At 36.4% G+C, this 20,124-nt stretch overlaps 6 protein-coding genes and 1 long non-coding RNA gene across 8 annotated transcripts; 1 reads left to right on the forward strand and 6 right to left on the reverse strand.

Moving 5' to 3' along the window:
* Positions 1-64: 64 nt before the first annotated feature.
* On the reverse strand, positions 65-823 carry LOC109181607 (probable glutathione S-transferase). The gene is made up of 2 exons (XM_019331460.1): positions 515-823; positions 65-438 (listed from the first exon to the last, which is right to left on the reverse strand). Exons 1-2 carry the CDS (start codon positions 821-823, stop codon positions 82-84), a joined length of 666 nt encoding a protein of 221 aa, XP_019187005.1. The 3' UTR covers positions 65-81.
* Positions 824-3,863: 3,040 nt separating this feature from the next.
* On the reverse strand, positions 3,864-4,928 carry LOC109181599 (probable glutathione S-transferase). 2 transcript variants are annotated; one of them, XR_002054232.1, is made up of 3 exons: positions 4,546-4,928; positions 4,041-4,474; positions 3,864-3,999 (listed from the first exon to the last, which is right to left on the reverse strand). XR_002054232.1 is itself a non-coding variant. In XM_019331449.1 (2 exons), exons 1-2 carry the CDS (start codon positions 4,852-4,854, stop codon positions 4,112-4,114), a joined length of 672 nt encoding a protein of 223 aa, XP_019186994.1. In that variant the 5' UTR covers positions 4,855-4,928; the 3' UTR covers positions 3,864-4,111. The 2 variants fall into 2 exon arrangements, 1 of the variants encoding a protein (XP_019186994.1); XM_019331449.1 differs by having other exon boundaries at positions 3,864-4,474.
* Positions 4,929-6,086: 1,158 nt separating this feature from the next.
* Positions 6,087-7,450, reverse strand: LOC109181606 (probable glutathione S-transferase). Its single transcript, XM_019331459.1, has 3 exons — positions 7,055-7,450; positions 6,602-6,975; positions 6,087-6,278 (listed from the first exon to the last, which is right to left on the reverse strand). The coding sequence occupies exons 1-2, from the start codon at positions 7,361-7,363 to the stop codon at positions 6,616-6,618; spliced, it is 669 nt and encodes a 222-aa protein (XP_019187004.1). The 5' UTR covers positions 7,364-7,450; the 3' UTR covers positions 6,087-6,278; positions 6,602-6,615.
* An 81-nt stretch (positions 7,451-7,531) lies between these two features.
* LOC109181609 lies at positions 7,532-11,125 on the forward strand. Its single transcript, XR_002054233.1, has 3 exons — positions 7,532-7,609; positions 10,053-10,061; positions 11,065-11,125. It is a non-coding gene; the product is annotated as an uncharacterized LOC109181609 (long non-coding RNA).
* LOC109181598 (probable glutathione S-transferase) lies at positions 8,770-9,828 on the reverse strand. Its single transcript, XM_019331448.1, has 2 exons — positions 9,454-9,828; positions 8,770-9,377 (listed from the first exon to the last, which is right to left on the reverse strand). The coding sequence occupies exons 1-2, from the start codon at positions 9,760-9,762 to the stop codon at positions 9,006-9,008; spliced, it is 681 nt and encodes a 226-aa protein (XP_019186993.1). The 5' UTR covers positions 9,763-9,828; the 3' UTR covers positions 8,770-9,005.
* A 3,073-nt stretch (positions 11,126-14,198) lies between the features above and the next one.
* Positions 14,199-15,217, reverse strand: LOC109181600 (probable glutathione S-transferase). Its single transcript, XM_019331450.1, has 2 exons — positions 14,834-15,217; positions 14,199-14,762 (listed from the first exon to the last, which is right to left on the reverse strand). The coding sequence occupies exons 1-2, from the start codon at positions 15,140-15,142 to the stop codon at positions 14,400-14,402; spliced, it is 672 nt and encodes a 223-aa protein (XP_019186995.1). The 5' UTR covers positions 15,143-15,217; the 3' UTR covers positions 14,199-14,399.
* A 567-nt stretch (positions 15,218-15,784) lies between these two features.
* Positions 15,785-17,360, reverse strand: LOC109181608 (probable glutathione S-transferase). The gene is made up of 3 exons (XM_019331461.1): positions 16,997-17,360; positions 16,352-16,725; positions 15,785-16,275 (listed from the first exon to the last, which is right to left on the reverse strand). Exons 2-3 carry the CDS (start codon positions 16,649-16,651, stop codon positions 15,913-15,915), a joined length of 663 nt encoding a protein of 220 aa, XP_019187006.1. The 5' UTR covers positions 16,652-16,725; positions 16,997-17,360; the 3' UTR covers positions 15,785-15,912.
* Between the last annotated feature and the right edge of the window lie 2,764 nt (positions 17,361-20,124).

Genomic DNA, 20,124 nt, shown 5'->3' on the forward strand with positions numbered 1-20,124 from the left:
CTCTATTACAACATAAATAAAAATAAAACAGTACAACTCTTCTCTTCTCTAAAAAAACAAAAACAAAAAAAACACAAAAGCTTACTCAGAAGTTTTCGCCGGCTTGAATCGCTCAGTGAAGTAGGCAACAAGTTTATCTCTAGGAGCAAAGGTCTCCTTGATTACGTCGCTGTTCAAGAAATCCTTCTTCCACCGACATAAATGAGGGAATTTTTCTTCCGTCACTCCCAATTCCACCCCCATAACTTCTTCCACAACTCCAGCCCATAAGGCAATGAAATTTCCGGCTATATCTGCAAGTCCGATCGTCTCCCCTCCCAAGAACTTCTTCTTCTTCAATTCATTGTCCAGAATTTTCAGAAGCTCACAAACTTCCTCTTTTACCTTCTCTAGCTCCTCGCCTTTGGTAGACCGTACTTTCATCGTTGCAGGCAACACCTGCAAAATCCAAAACACAAATAAAAGCTAAATCTTGAAGCAGATAGATCAAATGGACGAATTATAGTAGATTTACCTTGTCGTCTATGAACTTAGCCCAGAAACGAGCCAAGGCTCTCTCGTAAGGATCTTTGGGCAAAATGGGAGTGCCCGGAAAGGTGTCGTCGATATACTCGAGAATGACAAGAGACTCAGCTATTGGGTTTCCGTTGTGCAAGAGCACAGGAACTTTCTTGTGCACAGGGTTGGATTTGAGAAGCAAGGGGCTCTTGTTGGAGAGATCTTCTTGTATGAATTCATACTCAACTCCCTTGAGTTTAAGAGCGACCTCAACTCTTGCGCTAAAAGGGCTTATCCAACTACCTATGACCTTCACTTCTGCCATTATCGCACAACTTTTACTTCTTCAATTCTGCGTTAACTGGTATCTGTGTGTCTCTTTCCTGGGTTATTGGCGGGATTTATACAAGGATGGAACAGTAATGTGAACAAGGCGGGCTAAAATTGACATTCCTATCATTCGAGATTCATGTATTAGTTATTCGTAGTTTCTTTGACGACTAAGCTACTTAAATAATCTGGATTACTCGCATGGAGCCTAGTTTATTATCTTTTTTTTTTTAATGCTGATGACGTATTGAGTGAACTCATCATCTTCCATTCTTCAACTACTTCTCCATACAACCCTTTAAAATACGGGCACAACCCTTATCCAATGCACCTGTACCTTCCAAGTTCCAATAATATATCAAAGTCATTTTCCGGATTTTTAAACGGATCCTTAAATTTATTAATAAAAAATTCAAGGCTCAAGTGTCAAATCGCACCATGAATCAATTGCGATATGTCATGTCGCACCCTGATCTTTCATATCTACTATTTTAATACACAAACAATAAAATTTTGTTCGTCTAAACTTTTTAGCAGGTTGCTATCAAGTTACAGGTTATAATATGGTAAGGTGGAGGTGCTTTTTTTATTGACCAAAATTTTTACTTTTCCGCACTGTCTTTCTCCATTCATCATTCCATCATTCCACTGGCAGACTTGTCGACGTATAGAGGCAAATGATCAACTCCAGGCTCCAGCGACTTCCAGCAAAGAATTGAGTATGAAAAAATTCTCAGGTATTGTTCGAGCTTTAGGAGGGTTGGGCATAATCTGATTGAGTATCGAAGGGGAAAGAATTGAAGGCCGGCGGTGGACGAAACCCAGTAGCTCCACCATTACACTAAACCAACACAAATGGATGAAACCCAGTAGCTCCAAAACCAACTCAATTCAATTCAATTCAACTAGGTTTCAGTTCCAAAGGCATATCCTAATCTTTCTGGGTAGGAAGGGATTTGGGTGAAGAGCAAGAAAGGGGTTTTGAGTTTAACCAATCAGAAAATTGCTACCCTTTCAAAAAAAAATGAAAATTTCTGCGTTTTCTTTGAGTTTCATATCTTCGGTAGAAGAAGCAATCATTTTGTTTATAGTAACAGTATCGCTCTATCGCCTATTCCTTGAGTCATATTTAAGATTTGGTATATTCACACTTTGAAAGCTTTCTTTTTATTTGGCAGTGAGTGGCAACGGCAATAGCAAAGGCGGCAGCAGGCGGAGGAGGAAGATATGAAAAAGTCAACTTCTTGCTGCCGGCGAGAGTGGAGACCAAAGGCCTCCGCCACACGCCTTCACCGGGGCTCCTGTAGTCGAGAGAGTGATACAGAGAAAACAAATCTGGAGAAGAACAGAGAAATAAAGAGAGGCGTGAAGAAGTTTGTGAATAGCTTGAATAGGTTTTGCTCTGACGTAGGGAAGGCACCAACCATCATCTTTCTCAAACCCACTAGTATATCGGTTGTATGAGAGAATCAGAGAATGAAGATCTACCAAGAGAAGGAAGGCCGCGAAACTTCCCGGTGATTTACAAGAGGAGCTCAGTCGAATGGCCTTCAGTCCACATCAGCACATAATCCTTGAGGTGGGTGTTGAATCTTAAAAATAAGTCCACGTCAACACATAACTGTTGCCATGTCATCAAGGCAACCTGGAAACCTACTAAAAAGTCTAGACGAACAAAATTTTATGGTTTGTGTATTGAAACAACATATATGAAAGATCAGGGTGCGGCATGACATATCACAATTGGTTCATGGTGTGATTTGACACTTGAGCCAAAATTCAATGTAATGTGAAGGTGAGACCACCTTTGAAAGTGATCGAAAGAGTATTATAGAGATGTAGAGAGAGTAGTAAAGAAATTACAAATTGATGATGTGGAGATATGACCACAAAGTCAGAGAGTATTGCGGGGATGATTTTCCGATAAATAATAAAGGCAACTTGACAGGCGAGGGACGATTGTTCTGGAAGCTCCTTCGATAGGCATAGTTGACTTGCTCCAACTCAAGGTAGCACGGGCATACTCCTAGATAACAAGATTGTAAGACCCTTCTAAGAGAATCTTAGTTGATGCACCAAAAAAGTATTTTTGACCATTTATACTGATGAGATATGCACCCAGAGACCGGATGGATGAATAACTCGGCAGGCCTGTAAGCGAGGACGATAGGCGATTGAGAAGAAGAAGGGATATGTATTGCCAAGGCAAAAGATGGTAAATGCTGATTTTCCTAGAGTCATCAACTCGGATGAGGCGCCTGCAACAGGACTCATTCGGAAGGACGGACGAGTCAGCGAGCCATCCTGAGCGGGGAGAGTGAGGAAGCCATCCTGCTAGGCAGATGACTAAGAGAGCCATTCAGAGGAGCCGGACGGGTGTAAGATTCAGAATAGACCGAGCGAGTGGAGAACCCGGGACCAAGTGAGTAAAGAAGCTGTTCAGAATGGTGCGGGCGAGTTAAGGAAGTCGGGAGATCGGGACCGAGTCAGAAAGGGTCTAATACCTGATGAATGAAGGAGCCAGTCAAGATGATCCGAGAGGGTCAATGAGCCAAGACGAGCCGAGAGGGACAATTCTAGGGTCGGGTGATGAAGGGAGTCGTAAGGAGAAGAGCTTGAACAATCTGTTGAGATTAGCCTTTAACGTGCAGTTAATGAGGATCAAAGGCCATTATGAGGCATGTCGTGGAAGAGGGCTGGAGCCGGCCATGGTTAGGGTATAATTAAGGTATTTACTGTTCATTATTAGCTCATTAAATGTATTAATAATAGGCTGAGCTCAACAGTCACTCGGACCGCTATATAAGGCATTTGTAGGGCACTGAGTAGAGAGCTAAGCATTTCTAATATACACGAGTGATTTTGTGAGGACATTCTCTATTATTTTTCAACAATCTACCTTCTTTTTCGATAGTGTTAGATCCAGGGTAAACTGTCCTAAAGGTCAACAAACCAACATATACGTAGCAGGAATCCATGAAATGAAACATAGATGGTCAAGATGAAATTAATTTGATCATATATTATGGTCAAGATTTAACAAATGGAGAGAAATGCCAATGATCTCCTCTCATTATTTTATTAATAATAACCAAACAAGAGTCACGTTGCAACATAGATGACACATAAACATTACCTTATTACAACATAAATAAAACTAGAATAGTACAACTCTTCTCTTACAAACGTCTCAATCTAAGAAGTGTTTCAACAACTTAACGCAAGCAGATTGCACCTTTGAGTCTCGGACTAAAAAAAGAAAAACACAAAATGCATTTGCTTATTACTCAGTAGCAGTTGCCGCTTCTGGGTTGAATCTCTTGTTGTTGAAGGCAACAAGTTTATCTCTTGGAGGAAAGGTCTCCTTAATTACATCACAGTTGAGAAAATCCTGCTTCCACCGACATAAATGAGGGAATTTTTCTTCCGTCACGCCCAATTCCACCCCTATAACTTCTTCAAAAACTCCCATCCATAAGGCGATGAAATTGGCGGCTAAATCTGCAAGTCCGAAAGTCTCCCCTCCAAGGAACTTCTTGTTCTTGAGTTCATTGTCGAGAATTTTCAGAGCCTCACAAATTTCCTCTTTTCCCGTCTCTTGCTCTTCGCCTCTGATAAATAGTGCTTTCCTGGCCGCAGAAAAGAACTGCAGATCGAAAATTGAGAAGTTAAATCTTGAAACGGATTAAATAAAAATATATAGTTTAGTAGATTTACCTTGTCGTCTATGAACTTAGCCCAGAAACGAGCCAAGGCTTTCTCGTAAGGATCTTTGGGCAAAATGGGAGTGCCCGGAAAGGTGTCGTCGATATACTCGACGATGACGAGAGACTCAGGTAGTGGGTTTCCGTTGTGCAAGAGCACAGGGATTTTCTTGTGGACTGGGTTGGATTTGAGAAGCAAGGGGCTCTTGTTGAACAGATCTTGTTGTATGAATTCATATTCAACTCCTTTGAGTTTGAGAGCAATCTCAACAGCTGCGCTAAAAGGGCTTGCCCAGTGACCTAGGACCTTCACTTCTGCCATTATATATCTTTCTATCTGGATCTCAACTTTTGCTACTTCAATTCTGTGTGTCTCTGTTCTGGGTTCTTGGCCTCATCATTTATACAAGGCTGGCGGTGAGTTTTCGTAGCAGCCAAGAAAGTTTTGTTTTTTTTTCCCAACTTTCTTGACTAAACAATATGGACTGACTAGCTAGAGGCTTGGTATGATGAAAATTTTTGGAGGCTGACCTATTCAGTGACGTTAATGCCCTGTCATCTTGCTATCTTGGCCAATGAAACCATTACATTTTTTCGCCCAATTGATGCGACATGGGGATAGCAGATATGTTCATTTCGGTTGTGCATTGGTGCATTGATTATTTATGCATAACGCACCAATGCCCAAAAAATATCATTAGATACGTATTACCACAAAATGCACTATTAGGCCAAAATGCACTATTAGGCATTAGTTATGCATAAGCGCACCACACATTGTTCGTAAATATACTTAATAGTATATGTTACATTGATCAAATTAGCTCATACAATTCACTAATAACTATGAGGATATATTGCAGCATGTAGTGTCCCTCACCCGGATTGTTTTTCACCACTTATGGCCGAAGCATTCGCATGCAAGGAAGTCTTATCATGGTTAATTAAAAGATCGAGGCGAGCGGTCAGTAGAGCTATATACAGATTGCATCTCATTACAGCGTTATCTTACTTCACCACCATCTACAGTTCGTTTCTACATTGGCTATACTATTGATAGCTACATAAATATTACGTCTTTGTTTGATTTATGTTCATTTAAATTTATTCCTAGATCAGACAATTATTTAGCGCATACTTTAGCATCTATTACTTTCCAACAGTTTACTGTTATGTATTGTGATCTATTCCCATCGGACATTATTACGGCTTATTTCAAATGAATATACCACTTATTATTTTCAAAAATAAAAATAAAAAAAATTTGACCATTTACAGAGAAATTGAGAACAATTCAATGAGTGACTTGAGGGCAATCACCCGGCCTTTTAAGTTTTAAGGGGTTGCAGGAAAATGTTGACGGATAGAGGGCTTATTAGTGTCCTCCAATTCAAGAAGCTAGGTAATAAAAACGCTGATTATCTGACAAAAAAATATGATCATTTATACGTAGCGAGGAATTCATGAAATGTAACATAAATTGTCTTGATGAAATTAATTTGAATATATATTATTGTCATGTCAAGATTTATCAAATAGAAATAAACGCCAAAGAGTCAAAGACCTCCCCTCATTATTTTATTAATAATAACAAAACAAGAGTTGCAACATAGATGACACATAACATTATCTTATTACAAGAGAGATAAAACTAGAATAGTAAAACTCTTCTCTTTAAAGTGTTTCAACAACTTAACGCAAGCAGATTGCACCTTTGAGTCTATGACTAAAAAATAAAAAACACAAATTGGCCCTGTTTGGTAAAATGGCTGTTAGTCGTTAGCTGATTGTGTTAATTAGAGAGTATAAATAGTTGATAACATTGGCTGATTGTAGAAAAATATTTGGTAAATTAACTGTTAGCTGATAGCTGTTTAGTATAATTTCTTTTCTCAAAAAGCTAATTGAAAAAGTTGCTTAGAGTAGCTTTTTGAATTTTAGCATTTTGGAGTTGCAAAAAGCTAATTAATTAAATATTTATATTGATATTTTAACTAAATCAAACAATTAATAGTGGTCAAATAAACCAAAATTGACCTATTGTCCAATTTTTTACCAAACAGGGCCAAAATGCATTTGCTTATTACTCAGTAGCAGTTGCCGCTTCTGGGTTGAATCTCTTGTTGTTGAAGGCAACAAGTTTATCTCTGGGAGGAAAGGTCTCCTTAATTACATCACAGTTGAGATAATCCTGCTTCCACCGACATAAATGAGGCAATTTTTCTTCTGTCAAGCCCAAATCCACCCCTATAAGTTCTTCAAAAACTCCCATCCATAAGGCGATGAAATTGGCGGCTAAATCTGCAAGTCCGATCGTCTCCCCTCCAAGGAACTTCTTGTTCTTCAGTTCACAGTCGAGAATTTTCAGAGCCTCACAAACTTCCTCTTTTCCCTGCTCTTGCTCTTCGCCTTTGGTAAATGCATTCCTTACCGCAGAAAAGAACTGCATATCGAAAATTGAAATTAAAATTTAAATGTTGAAACGGATTAAATAAAAGAATAGTTTAGTAGATACGATTTACCTTGTCGTCTATGAACTTAGCCCAGAAACGAGCCAAGGCTTTCTCGTAAGGATCTTTGGGAAAAATGGGAGTGCCCGGAAAGGTGTCGTCGATATACTCGACGATGACGAGAGACTCAGGTAGTGGGTTTCCATTGTGCAAGAGCACAGGGACTTTCTTGTGGACAGGGTTGGATTTGAGAAGCAAGGGGCTCTTGTTGAACAGATCTTGTTGTATGAATTCATATTCAACTCCTTTGAGTTTGAGAGCGATCTCAACAGCTGCGCTAAAAGGGCTTGCCCAGTGACCTAGGACCTTCACTTCTGCCATTATATTATCTGATCTCAACTTTTGCTACTTCAATTCTGTGTGTCGCTGTTCTGGGTTATTGGCTTCATCATTTATACAAGGCTGGCGGTGAGTTTTCGTACCAGCCAAGAAATAAAAGTTTAGCTTTTTCTCCCCCTGCTTTCTTTACGACTAAACAATATGGACTGACTCGCTAGAGCCAAGAGGCTTCGTATGATGAAAATTCTTGGAAGCTGACCTATTCAGTGATATCATCACTTTCTACTAGTCCAACACTTGTCTAATGTACCTCTGCCTTCCAATAATGTATTAAACATGAGTGTATATTCATTAAAACAAAAATTTAATTGGGTGTTTAGAAAATGATTTGATCAATTTTAATTATTTGACCAGCTAAAATAATCAATTTCTCAAATAGAAGTTCTCACTTAAACCGGACCATCCATATATATATATATATATATATATATATATATATATATAATAAAGTTCAAATGCGGCGCGGTCTTCCCGTGCGGCGGAATTTCAGAATACACCAACAGTGTTAACAATATGCACCAACAGTGTAAGAAAAACACACCACAATGAAATGCAATAAAACATCACAAAATACACAACAGACTAAAAAAATACACCATATAACTCACCACCCCCAATGGTGTATTTCTGAACAGTGTATGGTGTTTTTACTCACACCTAATGGTGTGTGTTTGGTGATGCAGGACTCTGTTTACTCTATTTTGTGTGGTGTATTTTCCTAACGTTGATGGTGCATATTTGTTGAACTATTGGTGTTGCCGCACCGTAAGAAATCACCGCACCGTAAGACACTACCGCACCTGAACCCGCCTCTATATATATATATATATATATATATATATATATATATATATATATATATATATTAAACCACACTCTTTGACTGATAAAATAGACATAATCAATTTGATAAATATTTCAAATTTTAATTGAACTGAATTCAAATATTTATCGATTAAAATAATTTAATTAATTTCAACATTAGACAATGCAAAATTCCAAAGGTCTAGTGGAGTCTTACAAAATGGTAATACCAGTGTGTATGTATGTTGTCCTGGTGTTACAATTGTTATATCGTGCACCAGGGCACACAATGTATTGTGCGCCTTAAAAATCTTTTGTTTTATATATACATATTTGTATAGTAGAATACATATAAATCTTAACATAATACTTAATACACATAAACTCTTAACATAATATACATAAACTCTTAATGTAATACAAGATTGTAACACCCCTTCAAGGGGTCTCAGTTGATGCGAAAAAAAAAAAAAATTGACCATTTAATTTATAAGTAGCGACGAATTTATGAAATATAACATAGATTGTTGAGATGAAATTAATTTGATTATATGTTATTGTCAAGATTTAACAAGTAGAGAAAAATACAATTATACAAATGACCTCTCATTATTTTATTAATAATAAACAATCAAGAGTTGCAACATAGATGACACATAACCGTACATTACCTTATTACAACAAAAATAAAACTAGAATAGTACAACTCTCATCTTACAAACGTACGTCTCAATCTAAAAAGTGTTTCAATAACTTAACGCAATCAGATTGCACCTTTGAGTCTCTGACTAAAACAAAAACACAAAATGCATTTTGCTTATTACTGATCAGTAGTACTTGACGCTTCTGGGTTGTATCTCTTGTTGTGGAAGGCAAAAAGTTTATCTCTTGGAGGTAAGGTCTTCTTAATTACATCACAGTTGAGAAAATCCTCCTTCCACCGACATAAATGAGGGAATTTTTCTTCCGTCACGCCCATTTCCACCCCTAAAACTTCTTCAAAAACTCCCATCCATAAGGCGATGAAATTGGCGGCTAAATCTGCAAGTCCGATTGTCTCCCCTCCAAGGAACTTCTTCTTCTTCAATTCACTGTCGAGAATTTTCAGAGCCTCACAAACTTCCTCTTTTCCCTTCTCTTGCTCTTCGGCTTCGCCTTTGGTAACTAGTACTTTCTTGGCCGCAGTAAAGAACTACAGATCGAAATGAGAAATTAAATTTTAAATCTTGAAACGGATTAAATAAAAATATATAGTAAAGTAGATTTACCTTGTCGTCTATGAACTTAGCCCAGAAACGAGCCAAGGCTCTCTCGTAAGGATCTTTAGGCAAAATGGGAGTGCCCGGAAAGGTGTCGTCGATATACTCGACGATGATGAGAGACTCGGGTAGTGGGTTTCCGTTGTGCAAGAGCACAGGGATTTTCTTGTAGACAGGGTTGGATTTGAGAAGCAAGGGGGTCTTGTTGGGGAGATCTTCTTGTATGAATTCATATTCAACTCCTTTGAGTTTGAGAGCAATCTCAACACTTGCGCTAAAAGCGCTTGCCCAGTGACCTAGGACCTTCACTTCTGCCATTATTATCTCTCAACTTTTTGCTACTTCAATTCTGCGTTAACTGGTGTTTCTGTGTTCTGTTCTGGGTTATTGGCTTCATCATCATTTATATAAGCTAAGGATTGAACAAGGCTGGCGGCGAGTTTTCGTAGCAACCAAGAAAGTTTTGTTTTTTTTTTTTGTTTTCCCCTACTTTCTTGACTAAACAAATATGGACTGACTCGCTAGAGGCCTGGCTTGGTAATTGCTACGATGAAAAGTTTTGGAAGCTGACCTATTCAGTGATATCATCACCTTCTGGCTTATGGTAGTCCAACCACGTCTTACCGTCGAACACTGTGACTAATCACGTTGTTAATGCACGGTCATAAATTCTTTGATTTAAAAGTTTCTTAAGCAGGCTGGTCCTATTAAGGGGCAAAATGTTGATAAAATTGATTTTTTATACGAAAGAGGGTTTAAACTCTCGACCTTTCTTAAGAGACAGCAAGAGTGCTTAACTATTCACTCCAATCAAGCTGGTTATCTGAAATAAAATTTGTAACTCCATTGTGCTTTGAATGAAATCTGCTGATTATAGAATTCTGTTGCTTGGTTTAATGGATTCCTTTGTTTATAAGAGTATCCATACTAGTGGTTTTTTCTTAGTTTTTTGTAGGGTCTAAGGTAAGGTGGATGATAGAGAAGAATGAGAGAGAAGACATTTTGATCTCCTGCATGGTAAGTTTTTTGTGGACTCCAATGAGAAAGAAGGAGATAAGACATTTCTTTTGTCTCATAATGCTATTTTTTTCCCCTCTTTTTTTCTTCTTATCTCTCTCCTACTTGACTTCTTAAATATTATGTAAAAATCAACTGATATGGACGCTCTTTTTAAGTGCTACATAAATCAACGAGTTACCATTTTGGTTCCTTGACTATTAAGTGATGCGCAATTTAGTCCCAAACTATTAAAAGTACTCAATTTAGTCTTCTAAGTTATAAAATCATACCCAATTTGGTACTCCGTTACAATTGCCATCTATCCACCATTATATAGATGGGCAAAAACGTCCTTTTATCTAAAGTCGAGGGACCAAAATGAGTATTAACTATTATTATCTAATAGTCGAGGGACCAAATGGGTATTAACTTTATTTTTATTTATTTATTTATTTTACCTTTCAAATATTGTTTTTTTCCTTTCTTTTTCCTTTTTCTTTCGTCTTTTCTCTTTTCTAATTATATCTACAAAAACTCTTCAAAAACTACTCTAAAAATCTTACTATTGAAAATGTTCTAAAAACCTATTCAAAATACATTAATAAGGATGCCCTTAATAAGTGTCATATATACACCTAGCTAGGTGACTATAGCTTCATTATTTTGATGCTAATGCGCTGTTATATATTTAAAAAGAAAATTTGTAATAAACTTTCTCACAAATCTTAAATTCTTTGATCTAAAATAAAATTTGTAATTACAAAGTATTATTTAATTGCGCTTTGAGTGAAATATATTGATTATAAAATTATGTTGCTTGGCTTAAGTGCTACTACATATATAATACGGACTACTCTTGTTTATTACAGCGTATTATTATTATTTTTAAAAATTTGTCAGATATATTAAAATTTTCAACTTTCGACTAATCCTTTATCATTTTTTAAAGATGATGACGTATTGAGTGAACTCATCATCTTCAACTACTACTACGACTCCATCCAACCCATTAAAATATAGCCATAATACTTTTCTAAAGCAAATTATTGTGTAGATCACGGTCTAAAATGACGTTGTTAAATATTATGAACAAGAATAATACACATTAAAAAAACTATCCATTGAAGAGCTAGTCCACGCCACCACTCCCACTTCCACCACTGACGCTAAGATGACTGTCAAGGAGGATGCAAGAGACTCCCAAGAAATGGGTACAGGAGCAAAAGATTCTCTCAGTGAAAAAGAAGACACTATTGGGGTTATTGTTGATCTTGCTAGCTAAACACTCCAGGGAAATGCCAAGCGAAAGAGCTAGGGGCAAGAACGAGCTCAGTGAAGCCAAGATGTTACTCGCCTAGCCTGGTCCCTTGAGCGAAACCCCCAAGAAACCAGAGGAGAAGAATTTAATTTAATGAAATTTAATAATTAAAATAATAATAATTTAGAAAGTTATATATTTGTAAAAGAGGGCTTTATTCACATTGAATTTTCTTTGTAATGACGTGTCGCATTGTGATTCACCGCTGGAGTATAGCATCTATACACCGACGGTGCATCAAATATTAATCCTATAAATAATCTGGGCTACTCTTGTTTATTACAGAGTATTTTATATATATATATATATATATATATATATATATATATATAGAAATATTTTTGTAATAAAGTTTTGATTAGCCAAATGTACTTTAGATCCTCTTAGAATTTAGGTCTTTAGTACAAGCATCATAATTCAGTATATAAAGTCAGTATGCAAAGGAAAATTTACTACATGAAGAACAAAATTAATTTGGAGAATTAATTTTGGTCCTATAAGTATTCATCCAGAAAAGAAGTATTAAACAATGGCATTACAACAAATAATTGGATGAGCTTAATGGTAGAAATCTATATATAATGTTCACACTCAAGATCGATTCCTTCTTAAGGACTTATTTTTTACAAGTCGGAATTTGAAGGAACACAATGTGGCCAAATCAAAAAAGCACAATGTATCAAGTCAAACAAGCAATAAGTGCCAAGTCAAACAAGCAAGATCCAAAGGAGCACAATGTTTGAACAAAGCAAGATGTGTCCAAGGAGCACAATGTTCAAAACAAGCACAATGTGTCTTTTAAGAATCAAAATGAGGCAAAGAAGCAAGATGATCAGAAAATAGATAAATTTGAAAGAATTTATTTTGATTCATCCCACATGCCATAAGAATTCAAATTGCCTGAAGATATGATCAGAACGGTAAAAAATTTATGAAGGCATGGATAAAAAATCTTGTCCTAGAAATAAATTCTATCAGAAGAATTTATTGCAAAGAGACGTTGAAAATTCAAAAATGACAAGGATAATAATATTTTAGAAACAACTTGAAAATCAAGTTGAAATAAAATATTATCTTTTCAGGCAAGTTGACAATCAAATCAAAATTGAAGACCTACTATTGTCAATAATATCAAGCTACAAGATTCAAATTTCAAATATCAAATTATCCCGCTCCAACGGATATATTTGATTATTTATAAAAAAAAAAGAAAAAAAAAAAAAAAAAAAAAAAAAAAAGGCCATGAAGACTTGAAGAGAGAATACACGACACACACAATAGAAGCGGATGAACAAGTGCAAGTGCTAAAATATTCCTTAAAATATCTAGAAAAGAGACTTAGTCTGAACAGTCTTAAATATAGTTGGAGAGAGATACAATTACATTTGTATTTGTAATTGTAAAAAGAGTATAGTTGTGTGCAAAATACTCTAGTGAGTGTAGCTGTGTGCAAAACACTCGTAGTTGCTAAGTGTAGCTGTGTGCAAAACACTTAGTTGGCGTTTGAGTATAGCTGTGTACAAAGTACTCGGAGTTGAGTGTAGCTGTGTGCGAAACACTCGAAGTTGGGTGTAACTGTGTGCAAGACATCCGGAAGAAGTGCTTGTGTAGCACTTATTCACTATTGTAACTGTGTGTGGAAAATAGTGAATTACTCCTAGAAGTAAATGGAGTAAAGTGGACTAGGAAGATTACGCCACTTCCGAACCACTATAAATTGCCTCTCTCATTTACATAACGCACTTACATAATTCGCTTTGTTGTCTATTTTATTTAACTAACCCGTTTACTATTCACTATTAATTTTAATCTTTTGGGTTTAGTGTGTTTTCACGTATGCATGTAACTCAAACTTTCTATGCTTAACATTTCAATTATTCTAAGCAAGTTTGACGTGTTGCATGTGACATTTATCATATAGTTGACTTTGCACGAAGTCTTATTTATAATCTTGAATAATATTGTTAAATATTGAGTGAACCATCTCCTTTAAATATTCAAGATATTCTTATCATCTTTATGCATCATTTGAGCATATCTAACGTGTGCATGTGATTCAATTTATTGATTCGGGATAACTCTTTACACATATTCATTCCGTTGTGCACTCCAAATTAAATACTTCTCTATCTACTTATTATTTAGAGTTGAAATTACCAAAGAGTTATTTATTGCAAAAAAAATTTAAAAAGTCTATTCAATCAGCCGGCCTTTATTTTAAGAGGTTGCAGGAAAATGTTGACGGATAGAGGACCTATTAGTGTCCTCCAACTCATACAGGAAGCTAAGTAATAAAAGCACTGATTATCTCACAAAAAATATAGAACAATTTGATAATTGTTTTGGATGCTCCATTAATAGGCATAGTTGACTTGCTAAAAAAATGATCATTTTTACCTAGCGAGGAATTCATGAAATGCAACATAGATTGTGAGTCAATGACCTCCGCTAATTATTTTATTAATAATAACCAAACAAGAGTTGCAACATAGATGACACATAAACGTACATTACCTTATTACAACATAAATAAAACTAGAATAGTAAAACTCTTCTAAGTGTTTCAACAACATAACGCAAGCAGATTGCACCTTTGAGTGTATAACTAAAAATAAAAAACACAAAATGCATTTGCTTATTACTCAGTAGCAGTTGCCGCTTCTGGGTTGAATCTGTTGTTGACGAAGGCATAAAGTTTATCTCTTGGAGGAAAGGTCTCCTTAATTACATCACAGTTGATAAAATCCTGCTTCCACCGACATAAATGAGGGAACTTTTCTTCCGTGACACCCAATTCCACCCCTATAACTTCTTCAAAAACTCCCATCCATAAGGCGATGAAATTGGCGGCTAAATCTGCAAGTCCGAAAGTCTCCCCTCCAAGGAACTTCTTGTTCTTGAGTTCACTGTCCAGAATTTTCAGAGCCTCACAAATTTCCTCTTTTCCCGTCTCTAGCTCTTCGCCTCTGATAAATAGTGCTTTCCTGGCCGCAGAAAAGAACTGCAGATCGAAAATTGAAAAGTTAAATCTTGAAACGGATTAAATAAAAATATATAGTTTAGTAGATTTACTTTGTCGTCTATGAACTTAGCCCAGAAATGAGCCAAGGCTTTCTCGTAAGGATCTTTAGGCAAAATGGGAGTGCCCGGAAAGGTGTCGTCGATATACTCAACGATGACGAGAGACTCAGGTAGTGGGTTTCCGTTGTGCAAGAGCACAGGGATTTTCTTGTGGACTGGGTTGGATTTGAGAAGCAAGGGGCTCTTGTTGGGGAGATCTTCTTGTATGAATTCATACTCAACTCCTTTGAGTTTGAGAGCAATCTCAACAGCTGCGCTAAAAGGGCTTGCCCAGTGACCTAGGACCTTCACTTCTGCCATTATATATCTTTCTATCTGGATCTCAACTTTTGCTACTTCAATTCTGTGTGTCTCTGTTCTGGATGGGTTATTGGCTTCATCATCATTTATACAAGACTGGTGGTGAGTTTTCGTACCATGCAAGAAATAAAGTTTAGTTTTTTTCCCACCGCTTTCTTTACGACTAAACAATATGGACCGGCTCGCAAGATCCAAGAGGCTTCGTATGATGAAAATTTTTGGAAGCTGACCTATTCAGTGATATCATCAAAACAAAAATACAATTGGGTGTTTAGAAAATAATTTCTCAATCGAAGTTTAATTTATCTGATTAATTTTAGTTGTTTCACTCTTCTTCAGATAACTAAAATGAATATTTCATAAACAACTTCTTAATGTTTTTTGAATGCTACCGTCTAGCACAACTCAGCCTCAAACTTATAACTTCTCAAATAAGAATTCAACTCAGGTGCCATTTGGTGTTTCATGAAGACATCTTTCGTCAACTTTTTGAATGAGAAAGAATTATGTTTACCATCATCAATAAATTGCAAAGTCGGTTTATTACCGCTACAGTTAGGCATTCGACAATTGGCATGTGCCACACTGACAGACACAAAGGATGAGCATCTAAGCATGACATGAGAAATATTATTGTTCTAAAATAGTACAACTCTTCTCTTACAAACTTCTCAATCTAAAAAGTGTTTCAACAACTTAATGCAAGCAGATTGCACCTTTTGACTCTTTGAGTCGCTGACCAAAACAAAAACTCAAAATGCATTTGCTTATTACTGATCAGTAGTACTTGGGTTGAGTCTCTTGTTGTTGTAGGCAAAAAGTTTATCTCTTGGAGGAAAGGTCTCCTTAATTACATCACAGTTGAGATAATCCTTCTTCCACCGACATAAATGAGGGAAGTTTTCTTCCGTCACGCCCAAATCCACCCCTACAAGTTCTTCAAAAACTCCCATCCATAAGGCGATGAAATTGGCGGCTAAATCTGCAAGTCCGATTGTCTCCCCTCCAAGGAACTTCTTCTTCTTCAGTTCACTGTCGAGAATTTTCAGAACCTCACCAATTTCCTCTTTTCCCTGCTCTTGCACTTGCTCTTCGCCTTTGGTAAAGAATGCTTTCCTGGTCCCAGAAAATAACTGCAGATCGAAAATTGAAATTAAAATTTAAATCTTGGAACGGATTAAATAAAAATATATAGTTTAGTAGATTTACCTTGTCGTTTATGAACTTAGCCCAGAAACGAGCCAAGGCTTTCTCGTAAGGACCTTTGGGCAAAATGGGAGTGCCTGGAAAGGTGTCGTCGATATACTCGAGAATGACAAGAGACTCAGCGATTGGGTTTCCGTTGTGCAAGAGCAGACTTTCTTGTGGACAGGGTTGGATTTGAACAACTTGTTGTATGAACAGATCTTGTTGTATGAATTCATATTCAACAACTTTGAGTTTGAGAGCAATCTCAACAGCTGCGCTAAAAGGGCTTATCCAACTACCTAGAACCTTCACTTCTGCCATTATCTCTCAACTTTTGCTTCTTCAATTCTGTGTTAACTGCCAACAGCACTACCACTCTACCAGTACAATTCACACTAGGAGAAATCACATTTTAATTACAAACATTATTATACAACAACAAAAACTCAACAATAAAGATTAAATAGCATGTAGTTTTAACAAATCAACATACAACAACAAAAACTCAACAATAATACATTTAATCAACTCAACAATAACAATCTAAATAATAACATCATTACATCAAGATTCAACATTCAAGAATAACAATACATTTAAATTTTTAAACTAGTGAACAATAACAATTAAATAAAATATTAATTAATTAATTAATAAAAAAAATACCTGTACAGAGCATTGAAGGCGTGAAGCAGTCTACTGAGCAGAGTAGAAGATGGCCGTCCGCCCGTCCAGGTCTCCGGTCGCGGCTCCAGTAGGAAGTAGCAGATGTAGCACACTAGCTCCGGTGGCGTCATCCGTGATCGTCCGTCGGCGAGGACTGGAGGAGGGAGGAGCGGTCAGCGGTGGTCCACTGGTCCAGCCGTCCAGGTCGCGGCTCGCGAGGAGCGGTGGGCGGTGGCGTCGTCCGGCGTCTTCCGTCGGCCGAGGCGCTGAGGCGGCGAGGACTGGCGTCGTCCGGTGTCTCTCTGACTCTCTCTGTCGACTGTCTCTCTGAAGAAGTGAAGAGTGAGGAGATTTTTAGGGTTGATTTTCCCCTATTGTTATTCGCCTATTAGGACTTCGGAGTAGTATTCCATATTCAAGACAACATATAATTTTTTTTTTTATTTTTTTATTTTAGGGTTTAGGCATTTTAATGCATTTTTCTTCCCAAAAAATACTTAATACATTAATTATGAAAGGACTGAATTGCCCTTGAGAAAACGACATTAGATGGCCAAATATAACGGAAGCACCATAATGGTTAGAAACAAAAAGTAGGAGGACTGGAAGTGATTGATTTAAAAGTTGAGGACTAAAAGTGACAGTGCCACCAAAGTCGGAGGATATCCACTGGTATTTACTCAAACTAATTGCTTCAGTATAGATGTGCATCTAAATGGATAAAAATTAAATAACACTAAAAGACACAGTACCCGAACTACAAATATCCTATACTTTTGGTTGTGAAAATGTTGGCAATAATTAAATTTGTGGTTGTGAGAGTAATAATTTCGAAAAGAATATTTATATTGAATAATATGGCTTTGCAAAGTATATAAATGGACTATTTATGGAGGTACAAACAGTCTTAGTTAGATTGGGAATGATAAATGAGATATTCACAATAATACAAAGAGAGAGAGAGAGAGGGGAGATGGAGAGGAGATTCTAGTGTGATTAGGATACAGAGTTCTAATACGCCCCTTCAAGCTTGAGGTTCTCTAGAGAGAACATTGAACTTGTTATTGAGATCATTGAACTTTGTTGTGATTAGTGGTTTGGGGAAAATGTCTGCTAGCTGGTCTTTTGTGGAAACGAAATTTACTTGTATTTCTTTTGATGCTATTTTGTCACGAATAAAATGGTAATCAATTTTAACATGTTTTGTTCTTGCATGAAACACGGAATTTGCATACAAATAAGTGATCCAACAAAGCAATAGCTGGACTGATTTGTCTGAGCCCAAACAGGGAATAACGACGTGAATGATTATTGAAGTTTAGAACAAGATGGATTCTTGAAAATAGAAAGATTAGAACAGGGATAATTCTTGAAAGATGCCAGTGAGGCTAGTGTCTAGATATGCCAATGATTTCAGCATAATAATAATAATATATTAAAAGTAACAATTCATTGTTACATCAATATTTTTTAAATTAAATAAAAATATCAGCAATTGAATGACAAAGAAATTAAACCTAATTCCAGTCTTTTTATTTTTAAATCATGTTGACATTTTGATTTTTTCTTTAAGATAAAAATGAAAAAATGATTTTGATTTCTTAATACACGATAACCCCCACCTCGTGGTGGGAATACTCTAGGCATCCTCATCAAGTTGTCTCATAATTTCAATGGAAGCTCTCCAAACCGATCTCCTAAATCTAGCACTCCTTTGCCCTGCAAGTTTGGTCATGATGTCCCCAACATGATTTCGTTCCCTATAAACATTGCTTAACAGAGACCTCTCAGTCCTTTGCCATCCATCTCCTACATGTGTCAACAATATTTCCCGAAGGGCTTCTTATCACTTCTTTCCTATTGACTCTTTTCACAGTGTTTCGGGAATCACTCTTAGTATTTTTATTTTATATTTTTAAATATTGACAATTTTAATAAACACTAATAAAATGATAATGAGTCACTGCCACATAATCGATTTGTAATGTTAGTTGAATCTTGTTAGTTTTTGTATTCGTTTTTATCAATTTTAAAGTACAAAGACTAAATTGATTAAAATTTAAAAGGAGATGCCTTATACATTGACTAAAAAAAGCATTGAATTTCAACAACCGTTGCTGATAGAATGTTATGGGTAATGAATATTATGGCCAATGAAACTAGGCCTAGTAATGAGGCCCAAGTGGATTGGTCAAAAGGACGGCAATTTATATCGTGCACCATGATGTACATAGCAATGGCAAATTATGTTGTGTAACCGTGTGCACCATGCATGGTGTACACAGATGCAAAAATGACATCGTTTTATTAAAAATGCACATCTCATTTAAAAAAAAAAATCAGTTTCGATTCCTAACAACAACATTATGTTGTGCATAATTTGAACTATATATCCATAATCAATGAACTAAAAATTCAGAATCAATGAACTAAAAATTCAGAATCAATGAACTAAAAATCCAGAATCTATGAACTAAAAATACAGAATGAATGAACTAAAAATACAGGATGAATGAACTAAAAATCCATAATGAATGAACTAAATATTCATAATGAATGAACTAAATATCCAGCATGAATGAAAAAAAAAATCAGTTTTGATTTACGTCTAAATATCCAGAATCAATGAACTAAAAATCCAGAATCAATGAACTAAAAATCCAGAATCTATGAATTAAAAATCCAGAATGAATGAACAACATAATGCTGTTGGGGGGAATCGAAACTGATTTTTTTTGTAAGTGGGACACACGTTTAGAGTCAAAACGACGTCGTTTTTGCATCCGTGTGCACCATGCATGGTGCACACGGATGCAGATCATAACGATCCCATAGCAATGTGTACCCAGTTGCTGACGTCACTCCGCCCGTTTAAACGGTCCAAACTCCATTATGTGTATTCAGTTAAAAGTTTCTGTGTATTGTGTTATGAGTTTCTATATATTCAGTTAAGAGTTTATGTGCATTATGTATCATGTTAGATTATGTGTATTCGATTTTGAGTTTCTGTGTATTCTGTTATGAGTTTATGTGTATTCGAAACATAGGATTTTTTTTTGAACAATGTACCAAAACGACATCGTTTTGGGTAGGGCGGTGCGCACAATGCATTGTGCGCCCTGGGGCAA

This window comes from Ipomoea nil, unplaced genomic scaffold (assembly GCF_001879475.1).
Source record: "Ipomoea nil cultivar Tokyo-kokei standard unplaced genomic scaffold, Asagao_1.1 scaffold1043, whole genome shotgun sequence".
Taxonomy (NCBI): Eukaryota; Viridiplantae; Streptophyta; class Magnoliopsida; order Solanales; family Convolvulaceae; genus Ipomoea; species Ipomoea nil.